This window comes from Paramisgurnus dabryanus, chromosome 4 (genome assembly GCF_030506205.2).
Source record: "Paramisgurnus dabryanus chromosome 4, PD_genome_1.1, whole genome shotgun sequence".
Taxonomy (NCBI): Eukaryota; Metazoa; Chordata; class Actinopteri; order Cypriniformes; family Cobitidae; genus Paramisgurnus; species Paramisgurnus dabryanus.
In genome coordinates this window covers 4365378-4387279 of record NC_133340.1, presented here as the reverse complement: position 1 = coordinate 4387279, position 21902 = coordinate 4365378, and the positions used below count along the sequence as shown (strand labels likewise).

The 21902-nt window shown below is 36.9% G+C and overlaps 2 protein-coding genes across 2 annotated transcripts in view; one reads left to right on the top strand and one right to left on the bottom strand.

Annotated features, from left to right (window-relative positions):
• Positions 1 to 9996, top strand: part of LOC135746722 (uncharacterized) — a 36921-nt gene extending 26925 nt beyond the window's left edge. Inside the window, exons 9-13 of the mRNA XM_065265386.2 lie at positions 2553 to 7207; positions 7872 to 7933; positions 8649 to 8791; positions 8913 to 8999; positions 9258 to 9996. Of these exons, the coding sequence (XP_065121458.1) occupies positions 2553 to 7207; positions 7872 to 7933; positions 8649 to 8791; positions 8913 to 8999; positions 9258 to 9346 (5036 nt within the window). The 3' untranslated portion in view covers positions 9347 to 9996. The remainder of the gene's footprint in view (positions 1 to 2552; positions 7208 to 7871; positions 7934 to 8648; positions 8792 to 8912; positions 9000 to 9257) is intronic.
• Positions 9997 to 14417: 4421 nt separating this feature from the next.
• On the bottom strand, positions 14418 to 21639 carry LOC135746705 (uncharacterized). Its single transcript, XM_065265363.2, has 10 exons — positions 21592 to 21639; positions 21304 to 21365; positions 20620 to 20783; positions 18397 to 19232; positions 18126 to 18187; positions 17803 to 17966; positions 15631 to 15782; positions 15466 to 15527; positions 15060 to 15226; positions 14418 to 14950 (listed from the first exon to the last, which is right to left on the bottom strand). The coding sequence occupies exons 1-10, from the start codon at positions 21637 to 21639 to the stop codon at positions 14859 to 14861; spliced, it is 1809 nt and encodes a 602-aa protein (XP_065121435.2). The 3' UTR covers positions 14418 to 14858.
• Between the last annotated feature and the right edge of the window lie 263 nt (positions 21640 to 21902).

The following is a 21902-nucleotide window of genomic DNA, read 5'->3' as shown; positions in this document are numbered from 1 at the left end:
ACTATTTGTTTACTATTTATTTTTTATATTTTCTAAACTTTAAACAATTGTCGCCTGCAGTAGCGTAACGAGTCAACACCGGGCCCCTAAGCAGGATTATCAAGGCGGGCCCTTTACTACAGCACGTGATGACGCAATGTCCACAAGCAGGCTACAATGAATGGGACAGGACAGGATCATAGAGACATGAGATGACTGACAAAATCAGAAATAGCCTACGCGCACCACAACAAAAATATAACATCAGTGACAGCGCACCAAACAACACTGCTGGTGACAGCACACTATAACATTTTGTTACTCACTGCTATGACTACACACACACATACACCTAGGTCTAAATACATAAAAAGATGCTCACTTTCATTCAGGGGTTAAATTGGGATTTGTTATGTGGGGGGCTCTGCGGGGAGGGGTACTTCGATGGGTAACATGTTTAATACTGATGACAGCAAAGCCACTGGTGTGTTTCAATGACATTCTGGACCTCTGATAGGATTTGATAAGTTTCAGCTTTAAAGCTGTGCCAGAGGTTGACCCCAAATATTTTAAAAAGAGCTTCTGAATTTTAAATGATGCAAATCTATGAGTTTGACACCCTATATACATTTGTTCCACATGTCATTATGCACAATTGATCAAACTTTAAAGGAAGTTAAAGAATTAACCTCCTTGAATAATTCTAGGCATAAGATACTCAAAAAGACTCTAACATGTCTTATAAATTAGCCATAGAGATTCCCTATGCTGGTCAGCAGCTAAAACAATCATATAGGTTTGATTTGTGTAATCAAAATACATTATTTTATTAAACTATGCCTATACAGTGAGTTATATCCAGTGTTATCCAGTTAACATACTGTAATTAAATGTGAGTGACAAATACTTTAATTCTTTACACGTTTCTAGTCTTCTATTAAGTTTTCTCGACGTGGGCACCATTCTTACCTCTCTCTCTCTCTCTCTCGCGCTCGCTCTCTCTCTCCTTTACAATGTCAAATGATCCTGTGTGAGAGCGCGTTCTTGCAGTTCTGAGTTTTTTCGCTTGAGTTGCATAACTTGCGCGAAGACGCGTTTAAAGGGGAAAGCGCGTGTTTTCGCACCTGGTTGCGTCTTTGCATTGACTTTGTATGTAATCTGTTCGCGCAAATCGTTAAACTTGCGTTGGTGAGTATGCCCTATAATGAATGGAAACGCATTATTCCCTTCACTTCAGTGCACACGCACCAGCGCAGCGAGTGCACGCGCACAAGTGCAGCTGGTACACTGGCAAGAGCAGAGCGAGACCTTCAGCCTATGTGCCGGGGCTTAGCCCCGGACGGCCCCGTTGAAAACCCGTGAGAAAGCCTGGGAACAGCGGATAGCATCGAATATGTGATATATCTGATTGGTCCGGGCCCGTAAGCAACGCTTACCCTGCTTACCGATAGTTACGCCCCTGGTCGCCTGGTATTGGGGTTAGAGTTGGGTTTGGGTAAGGATGGCATTTTATGTCAATCTAACCCTAAACCGAGGCAACATTGGTAAAAAAAATTGCAAAACAGTTGAGTAACCAATCCGTGAGAATGCCACGGAAAAGAAAGTCTATGGTGGAGCCACGAAAAAATGCAGAGATCCGTGAGAATGCCACGGAAACATTAGCAAAAAATTCTGTGATTATCCCACAGAAATTCGTGAAATACGGTTGAAAATAACACCTAAAACATCTACAACCTTAACAATGCTAACATCACCACAAACAAGAATTAGCATTGTAACATCAAATGAAGTCCAGCATGTAGTAACAGGTTAGAGATATTTATGCTCATTTACTAATTTCTCTAATATACTAATTCTCTCCCAGGTTAAATAGAAGTTCAATTTCATAGTAAGTGCACTAATGTTGTACAAAAAATAATAAAAATTCTTCGTTAGTACTTATTAAGATAATCTTTAAAACATCTAAGTGTACTTATCTGTACTATTTTGAGATCATAAATATGAACTAAAATGTGTTTTTTAAAATGTATTTAAAAAAATGTATTTAGGTACCACTTGTAGTAAACTTTAACCCATCGTTGTATGAAGTGTCAACTAAATAAATTTTTTAATACAGAGAATCAATAACAACAGAATCTCTCTAGATTATTTCTGATAACAAGCTAAAAAAATACATTACATTAGTTTAAATCAAAGCTAAAGCGTATCAACTAATAGCTAAAGATCAACGAATTCTTGCCTGTCTGCCAAACCTCTCACACAGCAGTGATCCCTGCTCGCCATTCCCCTTGTTTTTAGGAAATTTAAACATTTTTACTTTTGACAAGGTATTTGTTCCAGAGGTCACTAACCAGGCCGATAAACAAGCACAGACAACAGAAGTTAATTTAGGGCCATTCGCGAAACCGTGACAAGGCGCATACATCTGATGAAACCTATATAAACGGTCCAAAAGCCAAAGACTGTTAGCGAAAAATGTTTTTATTTGGTATTCCTCAAATTAAAACGAATTATAAGTATTTTATAAAAATTATAAAAGCACCTTAACCTCATGCTTGTTTTATTTCCGACAGACAAAACCGTTAAAACAACAATGCAAGAGGTTACAACAGAAACAGTGACGGAAACTGGCTCAACTGCAGAGGAAATCACAAGAACTTTTGAAAATCCCAAAATGAACACAACACATGAAACTCCCAACAAAATAACAGAGTCTGTATCTGAAATGGTACCATCACCAGCAACCATATCAACTGGAGTAGCAGAATCAAATGGTAGTGCAGCTACAACAAGATCAACAGGAGTGTCATCAGCATTCCCAGCAACTGCATCAGGGACAGACAGTTCTGCTTCAATAGCGCATACTACACTGGAAGAACAATCAACATTTGCATCAATTACAACTAATGAATCAGGGACAAGCACCGCAGCAACTGTTATTAATGAACCAGAAACACATGTAACCACACGAGCTGAGCACGAATCTGCAACACAGGTGAAGCCAGTTACTGTGGCTCATACCTTAGAGGGACAGACCTCTGGCATTAGAATAACACAAGAGCCTGCAACACAAATTGATAATGATTCTACTCCTCCTAAAACCTCAGCATCAGAATTAGCTCATGTTACAATGGAGCCTTTACCAGGCAAAACTGAATCTGCAACACAAGATTCCGTTAACCCACCAACAGAAGCTTATACCTCAGAAGGATTAACAACTGTCATCAAAGTAACACAAGAGACTGTTACACAAGCTGATAATGATACTGCATCAACAGCACATATTACTAACACTGAAGAATCAACAAATGTGACTACTACAGCAAGTGTACCAGGTACCCACCCATCAGTAAATACTATAACTGAAATGGATACCGATGTAACCCAAACTACACCAGCTGAGGGTTCATCCTCTGTAATAAATTCTGCAACAGAAGAAACAAGCACAACAACAACAACAGGCCTAGCAAAGATGTCTACTCTTTCCAAAACTTCAATCTCTGCACCAGATTTATCTCATGTTACAATGGAGCCTTTACCACACAAAACTGATTCTCAAACACAAGTTTCTGTTAACCCACCAACAGAAGCTCATGCCTCAGAAGGACCTACAACTGTCTTCACAGTAACACAAGAGCCTGCAACACAAGTTGATACTACATTTAAGGAATTAAACACAGAGGGACTAACAAATGCACCTACTATAGCAACTGATTCAGAAACAAGCACATCAGCAAGTGTTAAAAATGAATCCAAGACTACACCAGTTGAGGATTCATCCCCTGCAATAAATTCTGCAACAGAAGAAACAACAACTTGGCTAGCAACGGCGTCTACTCTTCCTAAAAGCTCAACCTCGGCACCAGATTTATCTCATGTTACAATGGAGCCTTCACCAGACATAACTGATTCTACAACACAAGTTTCTGTTAACTCACCAACGGAAGCTCATGCCTCAGAAGGACCTACACCTGTCTTCACAGTAACACAAGAGCCTGCAACACAAGTTGATACTACATTTAAGGAATTTAACACAGAGGGACTAACAAATGCACCTACTATAGCAACTGATTCAGGAACAAGCACATCAGCAAGTGTTAAAAATGAATCCAAGACTACACCAGTTGAGGATTCATCCCCTGCAATAAATTCTGCAACAGAAGAAACAACAACTTGGCTAGCAACGGCGTCTACTCTTCCTAAAAGCTCAACCTCGGCACCAGATTTATCTCATGTTACAATGGAGCCTTCACCAGACATAACTGATTCTACAACACAAGTTTCTGTTAACTCACCAACGGAAGCTCATGCCTCAGAAGGACCTACACCTGTTTTCACAGTAACACAAGAGCCTGCAACACAAGTTGATAATGATACTGCATCAACAGCACATATTACGTTTACCAAATCAAACACAGAAGAATCAACAAATGCAACTACTACAGCAAGTGTACCAGGTACCCACACATCAGTAAAGGCTATAAATGAAACGGATACAGATGTAACCCAGACTACACCAGCTGAGGGTTCATCTACTGTAATAAAATCTGCAACAGAAGATACAAGCACAACAACAACAGGCCTAGCAAAGGTGTCAACTCTTTCCAAAACTTCAACCTCTGTACCAGAATTACCTCATGTTACAATGAAGCCTTCATCAGCCAAAACTGAATCTGCAACACAAGTGTCAATGAAGCCAGTAACAGAAGCTCATGCCTCAGAAGGATTTACAACTGTCATCAAAGAAACACAAGAGCCTGCAACACAAGCTGATAACGATACTGCATCAACAGCACATATTACGTTTACTGAATCAAACACAGAAGAATCAACAAATGTGCCTACTACACCAAATGAATCAGGAACAAGCACATCAGCAAGTGTTGTAAATGAATCAGAAACAAGTGCATCCAAGACTACCCCAGTTGAGGGTTCATCTGCAATAAATTCTTCCACAGAAGGTATGAGGACAACAACACCAGGCCTAGCAAAGATGTCCACTCTTCCCAAAAACTCAATCTCTGTACCAGAATTACCTCATGTTACAATGGAGCCTTCATCACCCAAAACTGAATCTGCAACACAAGCGTCAATGAAGCCAGTAACAGAAGCTCATGCCTCAGAAGGACCTACAACTATCATCAAAGAAACACAAGAGCCTGCAACACAAGCTGATAACGATACTGCATCAACAGCACATATTACGTTTACTGAATCAAACACAGAAGAATCAACAAATGTACCTACTACACCAAATGAATCAGGAACAAGCACATCAGCAAGTGTTGTGAATGAATCAGAAACAAGTGCATCCAAGACTACCCCAGTTGAGGGTTCATCTGCAATAAATTCTTCCACAGAAGGTATGAGGACAACAACAGCAGGCCTAGCAAAGATGTCCACTCTTCCCAAAAACTCAATCTCTGTACCAGAATTACCTCATGTTACAATGGAGCCTTCATCACCCAAAACTGAATCTGCAACACAAGCGTCAATGAAGCCAGTAACAGAAGCTCATGCCTCAGAAGGACCTACAACTATCATCAAAGAAACACAAGAGCCTGCAACACAAGCTGATAACGATACTGCATCAACAGCACATCTTACGTTTACTGAATCAAACACAGAAGAATCAACAAATATACCTACTACACCAAAAGAATCAGGAACAAGCACATCAGCAAGTGTTGTGAATGAATCAGAAACAAGTGCATCCAAGACTACCCCAGTTGAGGGTTCATCTGCAATAAATTCTTCCACAGAAGGTATGAGGACAACAACAGCAGGCCTAGCAAAGATGTCCACTCTTCCCAAAAACTCAATCTCTGTACCAGAATTACCTCATGTTACAATGGAGCCTTCATCACCCAAAACTGAATCTGCAACACAAGCGTCAATGAAGCCAGTAACAGAAGCTCATGCCTCAGAAGGATCTACAACTGTCATCAAAGAAACACAAGAGCCTGCAACACAAGCTGATAACGATACTGCATCAACAGCACATATTACGTTTACTGAATCAAACACAGAAGAATCAACAAATGTGCCTACTACACCAAATGAATCAGGAACAAGCACATCAGCAAGTGTTATAAATGAATCAGAAACAAGTGCATCCAAGACTACCCCAGTTGAGGGTTCGTCTGCAATAAATTCTTCCACAGAAGGTATGAGGACAACAACACCAGGCCTAGCAAAGGTGTCAACTCTTTCCAAAACTTCAATCTCTGTACCAGAATTACCTCATGTTACAATGGAGCCTTCATCAGCCAAAACTGAATCTGCAACACAAGTGTCAATGAAGCCAGTAACAGAAGCTCATGCCTCAGAAGGACCTACAACTATCATCAAAGAAACACAAGAGCCTGCAACACAAGCTGATAACGATACTGCATCAACAGCACATATTACGTTTACTGAATCAAACACAGAAGAATCAACAAATGTGCCTACTACACCAAATGAATCAGGAACAAGCACATCAGCAAGTGTTGTAAATGAATCAGAAACAAGTGCATCCAAGACTACCCCAGTTGAGGGTTCATCTGCAATAAATTCTTCCACAGAAGGTATGAGGACAACAACACCAGGCCTAGCAAAGATGTCCACTCTTCCCAAAAACTCAATCTCTGTACCAGAATTACCTCATGTTACAATGGAGCCTTCATCACCCAAAACTGAATCTGCCACACAAGTGTCAATGAAGCCAATAACACAAGAGCCTGCAACACAAGATACTAATAATTCTTTATCAACAGCACATGAATCGAACACAAACAAATCAACAAATGCAACTACCTCAGCAAGTGCTCCGGGTACAAACACATCAGCAAATGGTATAAATGAAACAAAACCAAATGCAACCAAGGCTACACCAGTTGAAGGTTCATCTGTAAAAAATTCTTCAACAGAGGGTACGAGGACAACAACAACAGGCCTAGCAAAAGTGTCCACTCTTCCCAAAAACTCAACCACGGTACCAGAATTACCTCACATTACAATGAAACCTTCACCAGCCAAAAGTGAATCTCCAATACAAGTTGCGCCAACTGCATCAAAACCAAATGCATCCGCTACAACTGTAATACTGGATTTGTATACTGCTCCTCCTTTTCTTAATGAGGGAGGCATAGGCTTAACATTCAGTCTAAATGACACTTTTGAGCCAACATATAAGACCAGAACAACCCCTACCTTCCTTATTCTGGCCAATAAAGTGGTTAACATGGTAAGGCTTTTTGGTTTCACACATTTACATTTACACATTTGGCATACACTTTTGTCCAAAGCGACTTACAGTGCATTGCAAGGTATACATGTTTTCAGTATGTGTGTTCCCTGGGTTCAAACAGATGAACTTTCGCGCTGCTAACATAATGCTCTACCACTGAGCTATACAGGATCACATTATGATAAAAATATATACATATAATGTCACACACTCCTTTTTGTAAAATTCCCATAAAACCTCAACAGTCTCATCAATTGAGACGTTTTTTTATTTTCTTAGCAATGTGACATCACATTGCTTAAGCCCCCCCCCCCCCCCTAATTGTAGATGGATGGTATTAGCATAGTTTCTACCCTTTAGTTGTGCAATGTCCACCATTGTCTCCATGCTGGAGCAAAATGAATGTCTTGTATGCAATTGAGGTGTTTTGTTTTTCTGAGAGGGTGGGCACTTGAGACTTATATTATATCTTGTTTAATAATAGGTGCCTTTTCATAGGAAACTAATAAGACACCTCTAAAGTTGTTTACACGCATTAGCAACTTGTATTTCACTCATGTAAAATGCATTAGTATTTATTATTTATAACTTATTACTAAATTACTTTAAATGTTATGTATTTTATTTATGCTTAAATTATCATATTTTTCTTTATATGCAGATAAACAAACTTTACAAGGAAAAGTTTAAAGAATTCAAACGGTCAAGAGTCAACAGTTTCTCGTAAGTATGAAACAGTACATTCTTGAAATATGCTGGGTTATACAGGGACGAACCCAAAAATTGGTTAAAACAAACCAGAATTCGAACATATCTTTTAGAAAAAAAAACTTTATTGTCATTATAAAATATAATGACATTTGTTTAGAAATTTGTGTTATAATTGCTTTGTATCTTTTTCCTGATGGAAGTGGTTCAAACAGTATACCACACTGTCACATAGTGGCAAAGAATGCTTTTGATATCCTGTTGAAATTTACCAAATGCTGAGAAGGTACTTTGGCTTTCTTGAGTTTTTTCAGGAAGAAAAGCCTCTGCTGAGCTTTCTTTATTACATACCAAGTATTAACAGTCCATGTTAGATTGTTTGTGATAAAAAGGCCCAGGAATTTAATGTTGGTAACTTCCTCTCCATTCATATAGAGAGGGAAAGGGGTCGTTTTTCTGTAGTCTATGATGATTTCCTTTGTTTTGGTGGTGTTCAAAACCACTATCAGAACACCACTCGACTAGGTGTTGAACCTCTTCTCTATAGTGCATCTCGTCATTTCATACACACGCCACCATCTTTAAAGCCAATGCTGGGTTGAAAATAACCCAACACTTTTTAGAGTGTAGTCTTTCAACAACTATCATAAGGCTGACTTTAATTAGTACAATGATTACATTATAACTAAATTGTAATGGCAGATGTGCATGATTTCCCCATGTTTTACAGGAAGGGATCAATTGTAGTTGATATGACTCTGGTCTTTGAGAACACTTCTGTAGTCCCAAGCATCCTTCAAGTAGAAGATGTTCTATACAATGCTGTTGAGATTGACAATCCCATGAAAGTCATAATTGGAACAATTAAAGCAGGTGAGTTAGTGAATACCACAAATTAGCATAATCATTTTTACATTTAGATTACATATATTTTTGTTTATTTCTAAGGTCCTAATTTTGCAAATCTGTTTTAATTCTGCTATTTCAATTACAGAGCCTTTAACTACTACAACTGCACTTACCACACCTAGTCATGCAAATATTGTACAAAATACTACCATGAACTTGACAGCAATCACAGGTATAACTAACAGTATTTTCCAACAACAGTTGGGCCTTTTCAGGTTTATTCAAAAGCATTACAGTAATATTAATTTCTGTATATTGTGTGTGTGTGTGGAATACCCAAAAGTATTGTTTCCTTTGATACTTTGCTTACAGTTTACAAAAAGGTTGCATTTGTTAAAATTAGTTAATAAATTGCCTGACATAAACGAAATATTTTGATTAGCCCTGACCTTGCAATCAACTATTAAAAAATCTTTCTTTAACTTTTCAGGGCACACAAACACGGCATCTACATGGATGATTCACTATTCAATAGTGGCTATAACTGCCACCATCATTGTTTTTGTAACTCAAGCTTAACAGATTTAAACAAAGTGCAAGGCAAGCTGATAAAGAAGATGCAATACAGTTACATTTTAGACATGTTAGACATTGAAATTGAAATTCATAGGTTTTTGAAGATACAAACTCACAAGTAAAGTTAATTACTATATGTTTTTCATCACTCTACTAACTCTAAGGTTGTGGTGCACCACTTTCTGCACTTTAATTCAGAATAAAATAGTTTTATTAAAATACTGATTTGTATTTTTATATTGTGTTGTATTCCATAATTATAACATATGTCATAAACTGTTTTATAACAGAAGCTGGTTGATAAAATAGGAAAATGGTGACTATTTTAAAGATGCTATTTAATTTATCTGAGATTGGGATTTTTCTTCACAAAACAATTTAAATATTTACATTTCTGTTTCTTTTTAGTTTGGAGTAAAGTTGGAGTTAAAAAAGGGGAAAAGAAACATTAATTCAGACTATAGCAATTCTCTTTATAGTTTGGGTCGGACAAACCATTTTTTGTTGGATTATAATTTAAATTTGCAAAATCAGATAAATTAAAGAAACAAAATATTTAACACTGATTATTCTTTCACTATTGTTTAATGCTTATATAATTTTGCTTAATGTCAATGAACTGATATTATATGGGTATTCTGTTTTTTCTTTGTTCTGGGTTCATCAAATTAAAAAGTTAATGCATTTTGACAGAAGTCTTATTTTTCCAACTGTTTTTGACTCTAAATAAACAAGATAAGTCTTCACCATGTGTTGCTGAAAACTGTAAAAAAAAATACTTTTAACAGAAAAATAATGTAAAGGCTAGATTATTTTCAACCCAGCATTGGTCAAAATGGGATGAACCCAAACCTGGGGTTAAATTAACCCAAAAATGTTTATATTTGACCCAACAACGACTTAAAACAATACAGCATTTTTGGTTGAAAAAATAATAGATTAAATTACAACGAGTTGGGTTTGTCCCTTTTTGACCCATTTCTGGGTTGAACATTTTATTTATTTTTTATTTATTAACAGTTATTTACATTAGGGTGTTTATACATTTCATGCTGTTTTATGTATGTTCACAGTTATTTACAACTTCTCACGATGCACCATATACAAGTATTTGGTCCATCATGTGGCTGTTCATTTCTATAAATATAAAAATGTTATCAATGTTTTTAATTTACAAACCAGAGAATCTACTAAACATTTACAACTTACTGTTTTTGCCCCCATTTTTTATAAATTGAACTCAAAGATCTAAGACTTTTTCTATGTACACAAAAGGCCTATTTCTCTCAAATATTGTTCACAAACCTAATCTGTGTTATTAAGCACTTTACTTTTGCCAAGATAATCCATCCACCTCACAAGTGTGATATATCAAGATGCTAATTTGCAGGGCCGATATCCATAGACGGGATTTGGCGAGTGGGGGGCACCAGGCAACCCAATAATTTTGAAATCACAATGAGCTCACATATAGCTCACACTGTGATTATCACGGTATGAGAATGGTGTGAATTCACTGTGATCTCGTGTGATCTCACGTGTTGACTGTGTTGTAGATTGATCAGTACGTTAACACATGAAACAAGAAACACAATGCATTACAAGAAAATAATGACCGCTTTAGGAATTTACTGACCATGTGTAACCTCACCAGCCCAGGACTTTCACATCCAGCATCTTTACCTTCAAGAATATCTGATACCAGTTACAGCAACTTCGCACAGCATTTAAAAGGAGTTGACCAACATTCCACATGCCACAATCAACAACCAAGGAGTTGTGTTGCACCACGTAAGTCAAATGGTTTCGGGCCCCCTCTGACCCCCCAATACAGTAAAACTGCACATGGCCTTTTAGGGCCTTTTATTGTGGCCAGCCTAAGGCACACCTGTGTAATAATAATGCTATTTGTGTACATAGTAAAAGAATATTTAGTTTAGCTAATGAAAAATGGGGGGCAAAAACAAAAGTGTTGCGTTTATAATTTTGTTTATAAGTTCAGTGTGTAAGCTTGTATTGTCTGTATAGCAGTATAGATTTGCTGTCCTCTGAAAATAACTTAACATACAGCCATCAATGTCAAAATAGGTAGTAACAAAAGTGAGTACACCCGAAGTGATAATAGATGTAGTGAAATTAAATAAGGCAGGGCTGGATTTGAATTTGTCCATTGAGATCTGATTGGATTGTTTGAAGTTGGGTTGGGTTGCTAATTGCTAATCGCAATCTTCTCCCGGACCTCGCCCACCTGCAATACCATATGACCAGAGGCGCCGCAAGCAATTTTAGGCCCTATAAAAGAATACTGGGTTGGGCCCCCAACCATACCCATTTCGCAGCAAACACACAATCCTTCAAAATCTTTGTCTGCAATTTAATAATGCAGACCTATTTCTTTTGCCATTTTTTACCACAATTATCAGTATTTATAGAGACCTACAATGTCTGCAGCTAGGATGATTTATTGTGCACATGTAAATTTAATTGAAAAATACAATACAGTAATCAAATATTCAGAGAAAATGCAACATTCTTAGACAAATATTAAAGATAATTAATAACCGTGCCTGTGAAAACCCAGCTGAAGTATTTATTTGTGGTTTACTGTTTTCTACATAAAATCATCCTACATAATGTAAAGAACATTCTTTGAAAATATAAACTTGATATATTTAATATTGACAGAGTAATCTCATGTCAGTGATTGAAATCATAGTGAAATAAATACTTGAAATCAAACTGTGATGCTCTTTATCTCACAATAAGATTTGAGACTTTATAGTCTGATTTTCACAGGCAGTCTTATTAACATACTGTATACTTGAGCTGTTACACACCAAAAAAAATTAACATTTAAAATATGCATTTAATATTTAATACAACTATATAAATCATCATGCGGGGTATGTTTGACACCGCTGCTTTAGATGCTGGAATGGCATAAAGGAAGAAGGAGAAAAATGGCAAACAACAACAATGCATCTTTTCTAGAAATTGACCTTCTGCCTTAAATAAGACTGGTTCAAAAATGCTTGACCAAAACTTGTATTATAATTATTAGCATTATTTATAAGGTTTATAACAGGTTTCACACACCAGCAGCTTCAGTGAAGTAAAAATAACGACAGATCATTGAAACAGTGAACAGCTATACTCTTAAATGATTCTTTAGATTGTTTTTATCAAAGGGACTCTAAAATGAAATGAAAGGACAACTATTGTAGATTACAGCATACATTTCTATTGATTTCTTAAAGCTGTTGCAAGGTGAGAAGCTTTAATATACATTACTGGACTAGTTCAGCATTCTTGGCATTTCTGTTATATCACAATCAACTTGATTCTCGACTGCATAAAATACTTCCTTGGCATATTGTATTACAAAACATTGGAGTGTGTAACCGATAGCATTTCTAGTTTATGTTAACTATCGTATACGACTATGTTAATTAAAACAGCTTATAAGGGCTGACTTCGTATAAGATAGCACAAAACAGGGAACGTAAATCACCTTGTTTTTTTAAAATGGGGGGAACAGATCGAAAACTTTACAGTGGAAAGAAAACTGCACTGTAGAATTTCCCTAAGCTTACGGCATCCTTGCATATGACCCAGGGGCGTTGCTAGACATAAAGCTCTACTGGGGCACAGGCCCCCCATTTTTTTTTTTTACTTTTTCTTGAAAGCCTGCGGTGTGCAAGATACAATTTCCTTTGCTTAACCCACTATTCCAACATTGCAACAAGTACTGGGAAAGACAAACATTTATTTAAAAATATTTAAGTATCATCTTCATATATACATATATACAACATAATTAACATGTTTAAAGGCATAAAATGTTTGGAAATGGCTGGAGAGAAAAAAATGTTATGCACATTTGCATTTTACATAACAATGACTAATAACTTCTTTTTTTATTTTTAAGAATATTTTCATTTTATGACTACTAAAAAATCTATCTTAGTTACTGCTAACTGATTATGTAATGACCTAGAGCTAGTGAACTAAATATTAATTTCATAACTGAAAATACAGAACAGTATAACACAGTTTTTGTATGTGAACAATGCAATTTTATAGACTATTGACAGAGGTTATCCTGAAATTTTCCCTCTAATGTTTAAGCCCTGACAGGGTAAGATGTTATGTGTCTTTACTCCCTTTCATCATCTCTCATTTTTCCTTCCCTTTTCCTGCTTTGCACAAAACATTTCTGATGTCCATCACATGCGTCAATGAGATTTTCATTATTATTTAGAAACTTACTTTAGTCTCGTCATGTTTTCATAAACCAACTCAATCGCGTGTACTTTGTATGCGGCTGCGCACGGCAAAGCAGTCGCGTGCACGCCTCAATTCATGTCCGCGTCCGCGCACCCATTCATGTCCGTGCGCGGACGCGGACATGAATTGAGGCGTGCACGCGTCAGTGCGACTGTTGCGTCGCTTTTTCAAACGTGAATTGGGTAACTACATTGCATATAGATCCGTTTTGCCGCGATTGTCTTTGTAAAGGAATAAACTAGTTAACTGCTATATAAACTTGAAATTTACACAGGGGCACAAAAAATTTACACTGGGGCACGTGCCCCAGTAAAAGGGGTCTAGCGACGCCCCTGATATGACCGGAAGTAAAGAGAGATCGTTTTGAGGAGGGGAGGAGATTTGCATTTTTGATTAAACATTATGAGGGCACATGAATTAAAAAAATTATAAATCTCAAAGATAAGTCATTTGTAAAAAATACCACAATATTACAAAACAAATTATGTTTTTCATTTTATTTTCATGGCGACTTTAAATTACCTGTACTAACATGTACCAACAATGAACAATATACTGTTGAATAACTGAATAGGCATTAACATATATTAATAAATAATAAAAAAATAGTTCGTTGTTAGTTAATGTTAGCTAATGAATTTACTAATGTTACCATTAATATTGTGTAAAATTTCTTCTCTAGAATTACAAAAATGTTGAAAACATTTGCAGAAAATAAGGACAAGATTTCCCCTTTATTTAAAGAAAAACCTCATAAAACAGTAAGTACACAATATGTTTAAGAACAGTTTTAGATTCTGTTACTCAAAGGTTAAATAAATCTGTTCATAACAAAGCAATTCCATTTTAAAATTTTAACATACAAATATAATATTTATTTGTGCAATTACTGTGGCATGGAGGAATGTTCAGAGTCGGTGTAAATGTAAAAACCTATCCTCATTATTTCTCCAACTCAGTATACACATAGACATAACAGAGCTATAAACAAAATGTCATTAATCAGACATACAATACATCACCTGGCTCTAAATATAAGACTACTGTTTCAGAAAACTGTTACAGCTTATGACGTGGTGCGCAAAGTACAATAAGTTGTTGGTTCTGAATGCTAACTAAATAGTACGTAATGAGTGTAAAAGATTAAAGATGACATGATCATTCATAAAATGTTTTGATGTTATCAATGCAGGAATAGTTTTTCTTTGATTCTTCATGAATGTGGTGCTTATAGGTTGATCACTCCTGACAGCAGAAGTGATGCTAGACTCATCAACAGAACTGTGAGCATACTAGTGATCACTCGAGAACTGGAGGACGCTGTAAAAAAGTAAAGATTTTTATATTGCTGTGCAGTGGAATCTGCTATATCATACTTTAAAGAAATTGAACTTTAAATAAAAACACACATCTAGAAATATTTACTAACCCATGTGTCCTGATGAGTCTGTAACTTTGATGGATTTCTGATCGATATTGAAGGTGAAATTTCCATTTTTAATTCCTGAGATAATTGTGTCGACCACATCCTGTGCTGTAACTGCACCGCCAGTGCTGTTAAACTCAAGTGAACTGTTCGTCACAATGGAGCCTTTGCTGAAAACACAAAACAATATGGGCTCAGATATTTTTTTTAAATGATAAAGTGAAAATAATAGATGGAGCTGCTCTATATAATAAAACCCTGTTATATTATTAATAAACATTGAAACAAATAATCAAACAAAAAATAAACAGTAGTAAGTAAACTTGCCATGATGGAAAGGAAACAATGGATTTCTGATTTGTTTAAGATTTTACTATTTTATTCAATTTATTACTAACACTTTATTTACCTGAATTTCTGAATTAGCATTTGCAGATAGTTTGTAAAACGTTTCCTGAAAACACTACCAAACTGTAAGAGACAAAAGTAATAGTTAAATTTCATTATGATTTTCATTCATTTATTTCTTTTAGATTGGATACATTTAAATATGACCACTGGTTACATATTTTACCTGACTGATGATTTTTGTTTTTAGAGTTGTAGCATCAGATGAGGACATATTTGACAAGGTGTCGTTGAAGGTGTCCACAATGCTGAATACTAAAGTAAACAGTGCAGTATTTGAGGTAGTATTTGGGGCGTTAGTAGGTGTCACGGGTGTTACTGTAGAGGAGAATAAAGAGAAAATGAGACATATTTTCAAGTCCAGTATTTTAACAAACGGAAAAAAAAATTCTAACACGGTCTCATTGGACAAATTAGCATTTTTTTTAACCCAGTCATCTAAGCCACATATCACAATACTAATCATTTTGTAATGACACAAAGGCTGATTTTCGTGAATGAGCGCTCCATCGTGGACAGCAAGCTAAACAGTGTTCACTAGGGCTGTCACTTTTGAGAAAAATCAAATTCGAACGGATTTCGAATATCATGCAATGTATCCGGATATATTCGAATATCTGCCCCCCCCCCCCCCCCCGGCGCGCATCAAAAACCCACCGTATGGAGATTCAATCACAAAATTATTAACCGTGACAGTCATAAACTGGGCTGTCTGGATTACCTTTTTACTTAATGTTTGAAACAGCAGGTTATCAACTTATGAATACAAAACTTATATATGAAAAAATGATTCAGAACAGTTACAGACAATAACGTGACAACTTAAACAGCAGCAGGAGTATAGGAGCCCAAACGGAATTCGCGCCCGCAGATTTCGGCAGAAAACTTCGCGGATTTCTGCAGATTTAATGCCCGTCATTTACAAGCTCACATATCCCGCGCTTGAGCGTGTTTGTGAGAAGTAATCATTGACAACAAGGACACATATAGCCGTTTGTGAGCCGCGTTTGTGAGCCGTCAGTGGAGAGTACATTAACCCTGCGCGTGCTGTTTGCTCGCCCGTTTTCAATGATAGAGAGCACAAACCCTTTGATACTTGAGATGAAATCAAACTTACCGCTGAGTTAAGCAGATCTCACTTGACTCTGTCGTCTATGTGACACGTGACAGTCAGCACATTATCATTTAAAATCCGTTTACAAGACAAATGCTGTTGTTGTTTAATATAAAGTTTACATTGCGTTGTAAAATTAATACAATTATCTTCATTCATGTTAATTTCATAATGCAAACGTATTAACACAAGCTTTTATTCTGCTATAATATTTAACACTATAAACATTAATATGTCATTTTATATACAAACTATAATTCTATCTTCACATGCACATAGGTTCATGTTAGTCAAATTTGATTCCCTCTCTTGCGCACAGTTGCCGTCGTCGGTCTCACTCTCAGCCTCCTAACTATTACGAGGTGTTACTGTAAAAAATGCATTACATATGGCATTTAAAAAACCGGATGGTTTATTTAAAGTTCGAATACGGATATTTCACGTCATGTTCGAATGCATATTCGAATATCGAATAAAAAGTGACAGCCCTAGTGTTCACCTTTTATTAATGTTTACAGTAATTACATGAATATAAGTGTTGATCTAAGAAAGGATGTATTAATTTAATTTAACACAAAATGTGTTCTCCTTAACTAGACACAAAATGTGTTGTTTTGATACAGCCGTTTTAACAGTGCATGTATACTGTGTTATAAAGCATTTTTTTAAGGACTTTCACACAGATATAAAATGTGGTCACCAGTGTTGGGGAAAGTTACTTTTAAAAGTAATGCATTACAATATTTATTACTACCCAAAAAAAGTAACTAATTGGGTTACTTAGTTACTTTTCATGGAAAGTAATGCTTACGTTACTTTTACGTTACTCTTGCGTTACTTTTTCTTACTTGCCTGAGGCTTGATCTCTTTCAGGCCTTGCAGGGGTTTTTTTATCGCAAAAATGTAAAGCTCTGGCCTGCCATCTCCGTTTCAAACTGGGCGTAATTCTATTTTAATATGTTCAGTTTAATTCAGTACATTATTTTATGTTTAAATTGAATTTATTAAACTGAAAAGTAACTTGCATTACTTTTTAAAAAAGTAACTCAAATATTAATGTGTACATTTATAAAGTAATGCGTTACTTTACTCGTTACTTCAGAAAAGTAATATTATTACGTAATGCATGTTACTTGTAATGCGTTACCCCCAACACTGCTGGTCACAGACAGTTGTTCAGCCAAAACCTTTACTGGTAGAAAGTACATGCAAACAAACACTGACCAGTTGTGGCAGGTGCCGTAACGTTGATGGTGTCATTGTTGATTTTGATGGTCACATTTCCATTTGCAAGTGCATCGATAAGGACTTGCTTCACGTCTGTGGTATTAGGAGAAGTGCCATTGTTGTCAAATTGAAGAGCTGAATCTACCACAATAGAGCCATTGCTGACAGGAAACAACCACAGTAAGACACATGCAAATAATAAATGAACAAACTACTAAATGAACAAATAATCTGTTAGAATACCAATCATTCCGATAAGTAAACAATAGACCAACCAACCAATGGACATGTTTAAAGTAATCTTCTACAATATTATTTACCTGATTTTCTTAATAACCATTCGGAGAAACTTTGGAAAACGCTTCTTGTAAACTGGCTCAATCTACAACAGATTGAAAAACAGGTTAAAACAAATATCTGGCTTTACATCCATAAATCTGTTTTACTGTGGTCTTCATTTACAAGCAAACTACTCATTTTAAACCGTTTATCTGTTTTTTAATTAAATCCACTGCTAATGAAACTAAATAAACAAAAAAAAAATTAAATACTGGGTAAATCTAACAATCTCTTATCAGAGACAAACATTACCTGAGTGGTGATGCTGTTTATGAGAGTTACGGTTTCTGGAGCACTCATGTTGGAGTAAACGACCTTGAAAGTGTCAGCAATGCTGAAACCTAAGTAAAACTCTAATGGAGTAGTGCTATTGGCAGATGCTGTTCCATTTGTTGATGTCCCAATTGAGGCTGTTGCATTTGGAGCCATTGCATTTGGAGCTGTTGCATTTGAAGCCGTTGCATTCGGAGCAGTTGCATTCGGAGCAGTTGCATTTGATGCTGTTGCATTTGGAGCCGTTGCATTCGGAGCCTTTGCATTCGGAACCGTTGCATTCGGAGCCGTTGCATTCGGAGCCGTTGCATTCGGAGCCGTTGCATTCGGAGCCGTTGCATTCGGAGCAGTTGCATTTGGAGCCGTTGCATTCGGAGCCTTTGCATTCGGAGCCGTTGCATTCGGAGCCGTTGCATTCGGAGCAGTTGCATTCGAAGCCGTTGCATTCGGAGCAGTTGCATTTGGAGCCGTTGCATTCGGAGCCTTTGCATTCGGAGCCGTTGCATTCGGAGCCGTTGCATTCGGAGCCGTTGCATTCGGAGCCGTTGCATTCGGAGCCGTTGCATTCGGAGCCGTTGCATTCGGAGCCTTTGCATTCGGAGCCGTTGCATTCGGAGCCGTTGCATTCGGAGCAGTTGCATTCGGAGCCGTTGCATTCGGAGCCGTTGCATTCGGAGCCGTTGCATTCGGAGCAGTTGCATTCGGAGCAGTTGCATTCGGAGCCGTTGCATTCGGAGCCGTTGCATTCGGAGCCGTTGCATTCGGAGCAGTTGCATTTGGGGCAGTTGCATTTGGAGCTGTTGCATTTGGAGCTGCTGCATTTAGAGACATCCCATTTACAGGTGGGATTTATGTTTGGGATAAAACAAGGAGGAAAATGTTACAGCACACTGGTAGTAATAAACATCCATTACTGTATCATCATTATCTAAACAAACTCTAAACAAATGGAAGACTGCTGACGGTTTATAATTTTCTGACATTAAGAGTACTAAACGAATATAAATCCACAAGCAGTTCACTCAGCTAGGAGTCTCATGCAGTTGAAGAACATTGACGCTGCTTTTTGCTACTATTTTTCATGGACTTTAATTTGTGAGACCAATGGTAATGGAATTTGTGAGACCAGTCTTCTCTATTTAGAGGTGTAAGAGTTTTGTCTCTTCCAGCTTTTTGCATGGACAGACTCATCTATTGTTTTAAAAATGTCACTTACTGTATGTAGGGTATTTAAGATACTTTTCAAGAAATGTAATGCATTTGGTCAAATCTAATAATGTGTCATAGTAGTACATGTAATAGTGTGTCAAACTTAACTATAAACTATAGTAAAAAATAGTTTCAGTGAGGACTGAAATCTGTGACAATGGAAAAATTTCTTCAGGGGAAAAAATCTAGATACTACTAGTACAGAATCAGTACAAGCCATCACTATGAGGGAAGATTGAAGTTAAAAATGATGACTAAACATACAAATAGGGTGGACTATAATCAATCTTTCTAGATATTGGGCTTTATATTTTTATAGTTCCTCAGAGTAAGACTGCCTTATAGATTACATAAGTGTAGACAATAAAGTAGAGTTAGTAAATAAGGAGCTCATGTGCAAAAGCTGGTAAACACCACATCCTTAGAAAAAAAATGGATAGTTATATTGACCTACTATACTTGCCACTTATTAAATGATTATCAAATTCTTTTGTTTTAAATCCGTTTAAACCCAGCATTAGGCCATTCAGAAATACCAGTTTGTTTGCAGAAAAAACATAGATTTCTTAGCAAAGTCCTCTAAACATTGGACTTGGACTTGAATACTACCCGAATGTGGCAGCCACATGAACCATAGCGCCCCCTAATGTGTGGTTCAGTTTCTTAATTTTTAATTTTCACTTTCATCATTGGCAATGTTTATACTGTAGTTGCTTCTTTTAGTGATTTTGCAACTCTTCACGATATGTCTTGTGCAAAGAAGTAGATTTTTTTAAAGTGGAGGTTTTTGCCAAAAAAGCTTGCAAGCACTTTGAGGGTTGTGCAGTAAAAAAACTGTCAAACTTGTTAAATACCAATGGATTGACTAAAGTGACATTTGTAAAAATGAGGCATTTCATTTACTGACTATTAAACTTTACATTGCCATTAATGTTGGAGTAGACTTTCTTCCAGTATTACATTCACATAAAGTACGTGCAAACAAACACTGACCAGGTGTGGCAGGTGCCGTAACGTTGATGGTGTCATTGCTGATTTTGATGGTCAGGTTTCCATTTGTAGCTGCATCAGTAAGGACTTGTTTAATGTCTGTTGCATTAGGAGCAGTGCCATTGCTATCAAATTGAAGGGCTGAATCTACCACAATAGAGCCACTCCTGACAAAAAACAACCACAGTGAGACACATGCAAATAATACATGAACAAACTACTAAATAAACAAATGATCTTTTAAAATACAAAGCTGCACTGGTGGCCGGTGACTTCTTTTCAAGGCCGCACAATGCAAAGCTCGTCACAGCATGTATCTATCTCATCATGTGTGTGTGCTGGACTTCAGGTGAACCTATGTGCATCATGTGTGAAGTCAAAATAAGTGCCTGCTGCAGAAGCGTCTAAAGGGTTTTTGATAAAAGAGATGCTCGCAGTTGCCAGATGCAGCATGCACTTATTTTGACAAGACACGTGATGCACATGGTTCACATGACGCAACAAAACACGAGCAACACACATAAGACTCTGAACACATATTTTGAATTTGCGCCCCTCTGAAAAGCAGTCACCAGCCACCACTGCAAAGCTGTACAAAGTCACCAATCATTCGAATAAGTAAACAATGGGCCAACCAACCAATATACATGTTTAAAGTAATTTTCTACAATATTATTAGATATTTACCTGAATTTCTTAATAAACATCCGGAGAAACTTAGGAAAACGCTTCTTGTAAAGTGGCTCAATCTACAACAGATTAAAAAATGGATTAAAACAAATATCTGGCTTTACATCTATAAATCTGTTTTACTGTGGTCTTCATTTACAAGCAAATTACTAATTTTAAATCGTTAAACTGTTTTTTTTAATCAAATCCACTGCTTTAAAATGAAACCACTGCTACTAAAACTAAATAACGAATAAATAAAATACTTGGTAAATCTTACAATCTCTCATCAGAGACAAACATTACCTGAGTGGTGATGCTGTTTATGAGAGTTACGGTTTCTGGAGCACTCATGTCGGAGTAAACGGCCTTGAAAGTGTCAACAATGCTGAAACTTAAGTTAAAACCTAATGGAGTAGTGCTATTGGCATTTGGAGCCGTTGCATTTGGGGCTGTTGCGTGTGGAGCTGTTGCATTCGGAGCAGTTGCATTTGGAGCCGTTGCATTTGGAGCCGTTGCATTTGGAGCAGTTGCATTTGGAGCCGTTGCATTTGGAGCCGTTGCATTTGGAGCCGTTGCATTTGGAGCCGTTGCATTTGGAGCCGTTGCATTTGGAG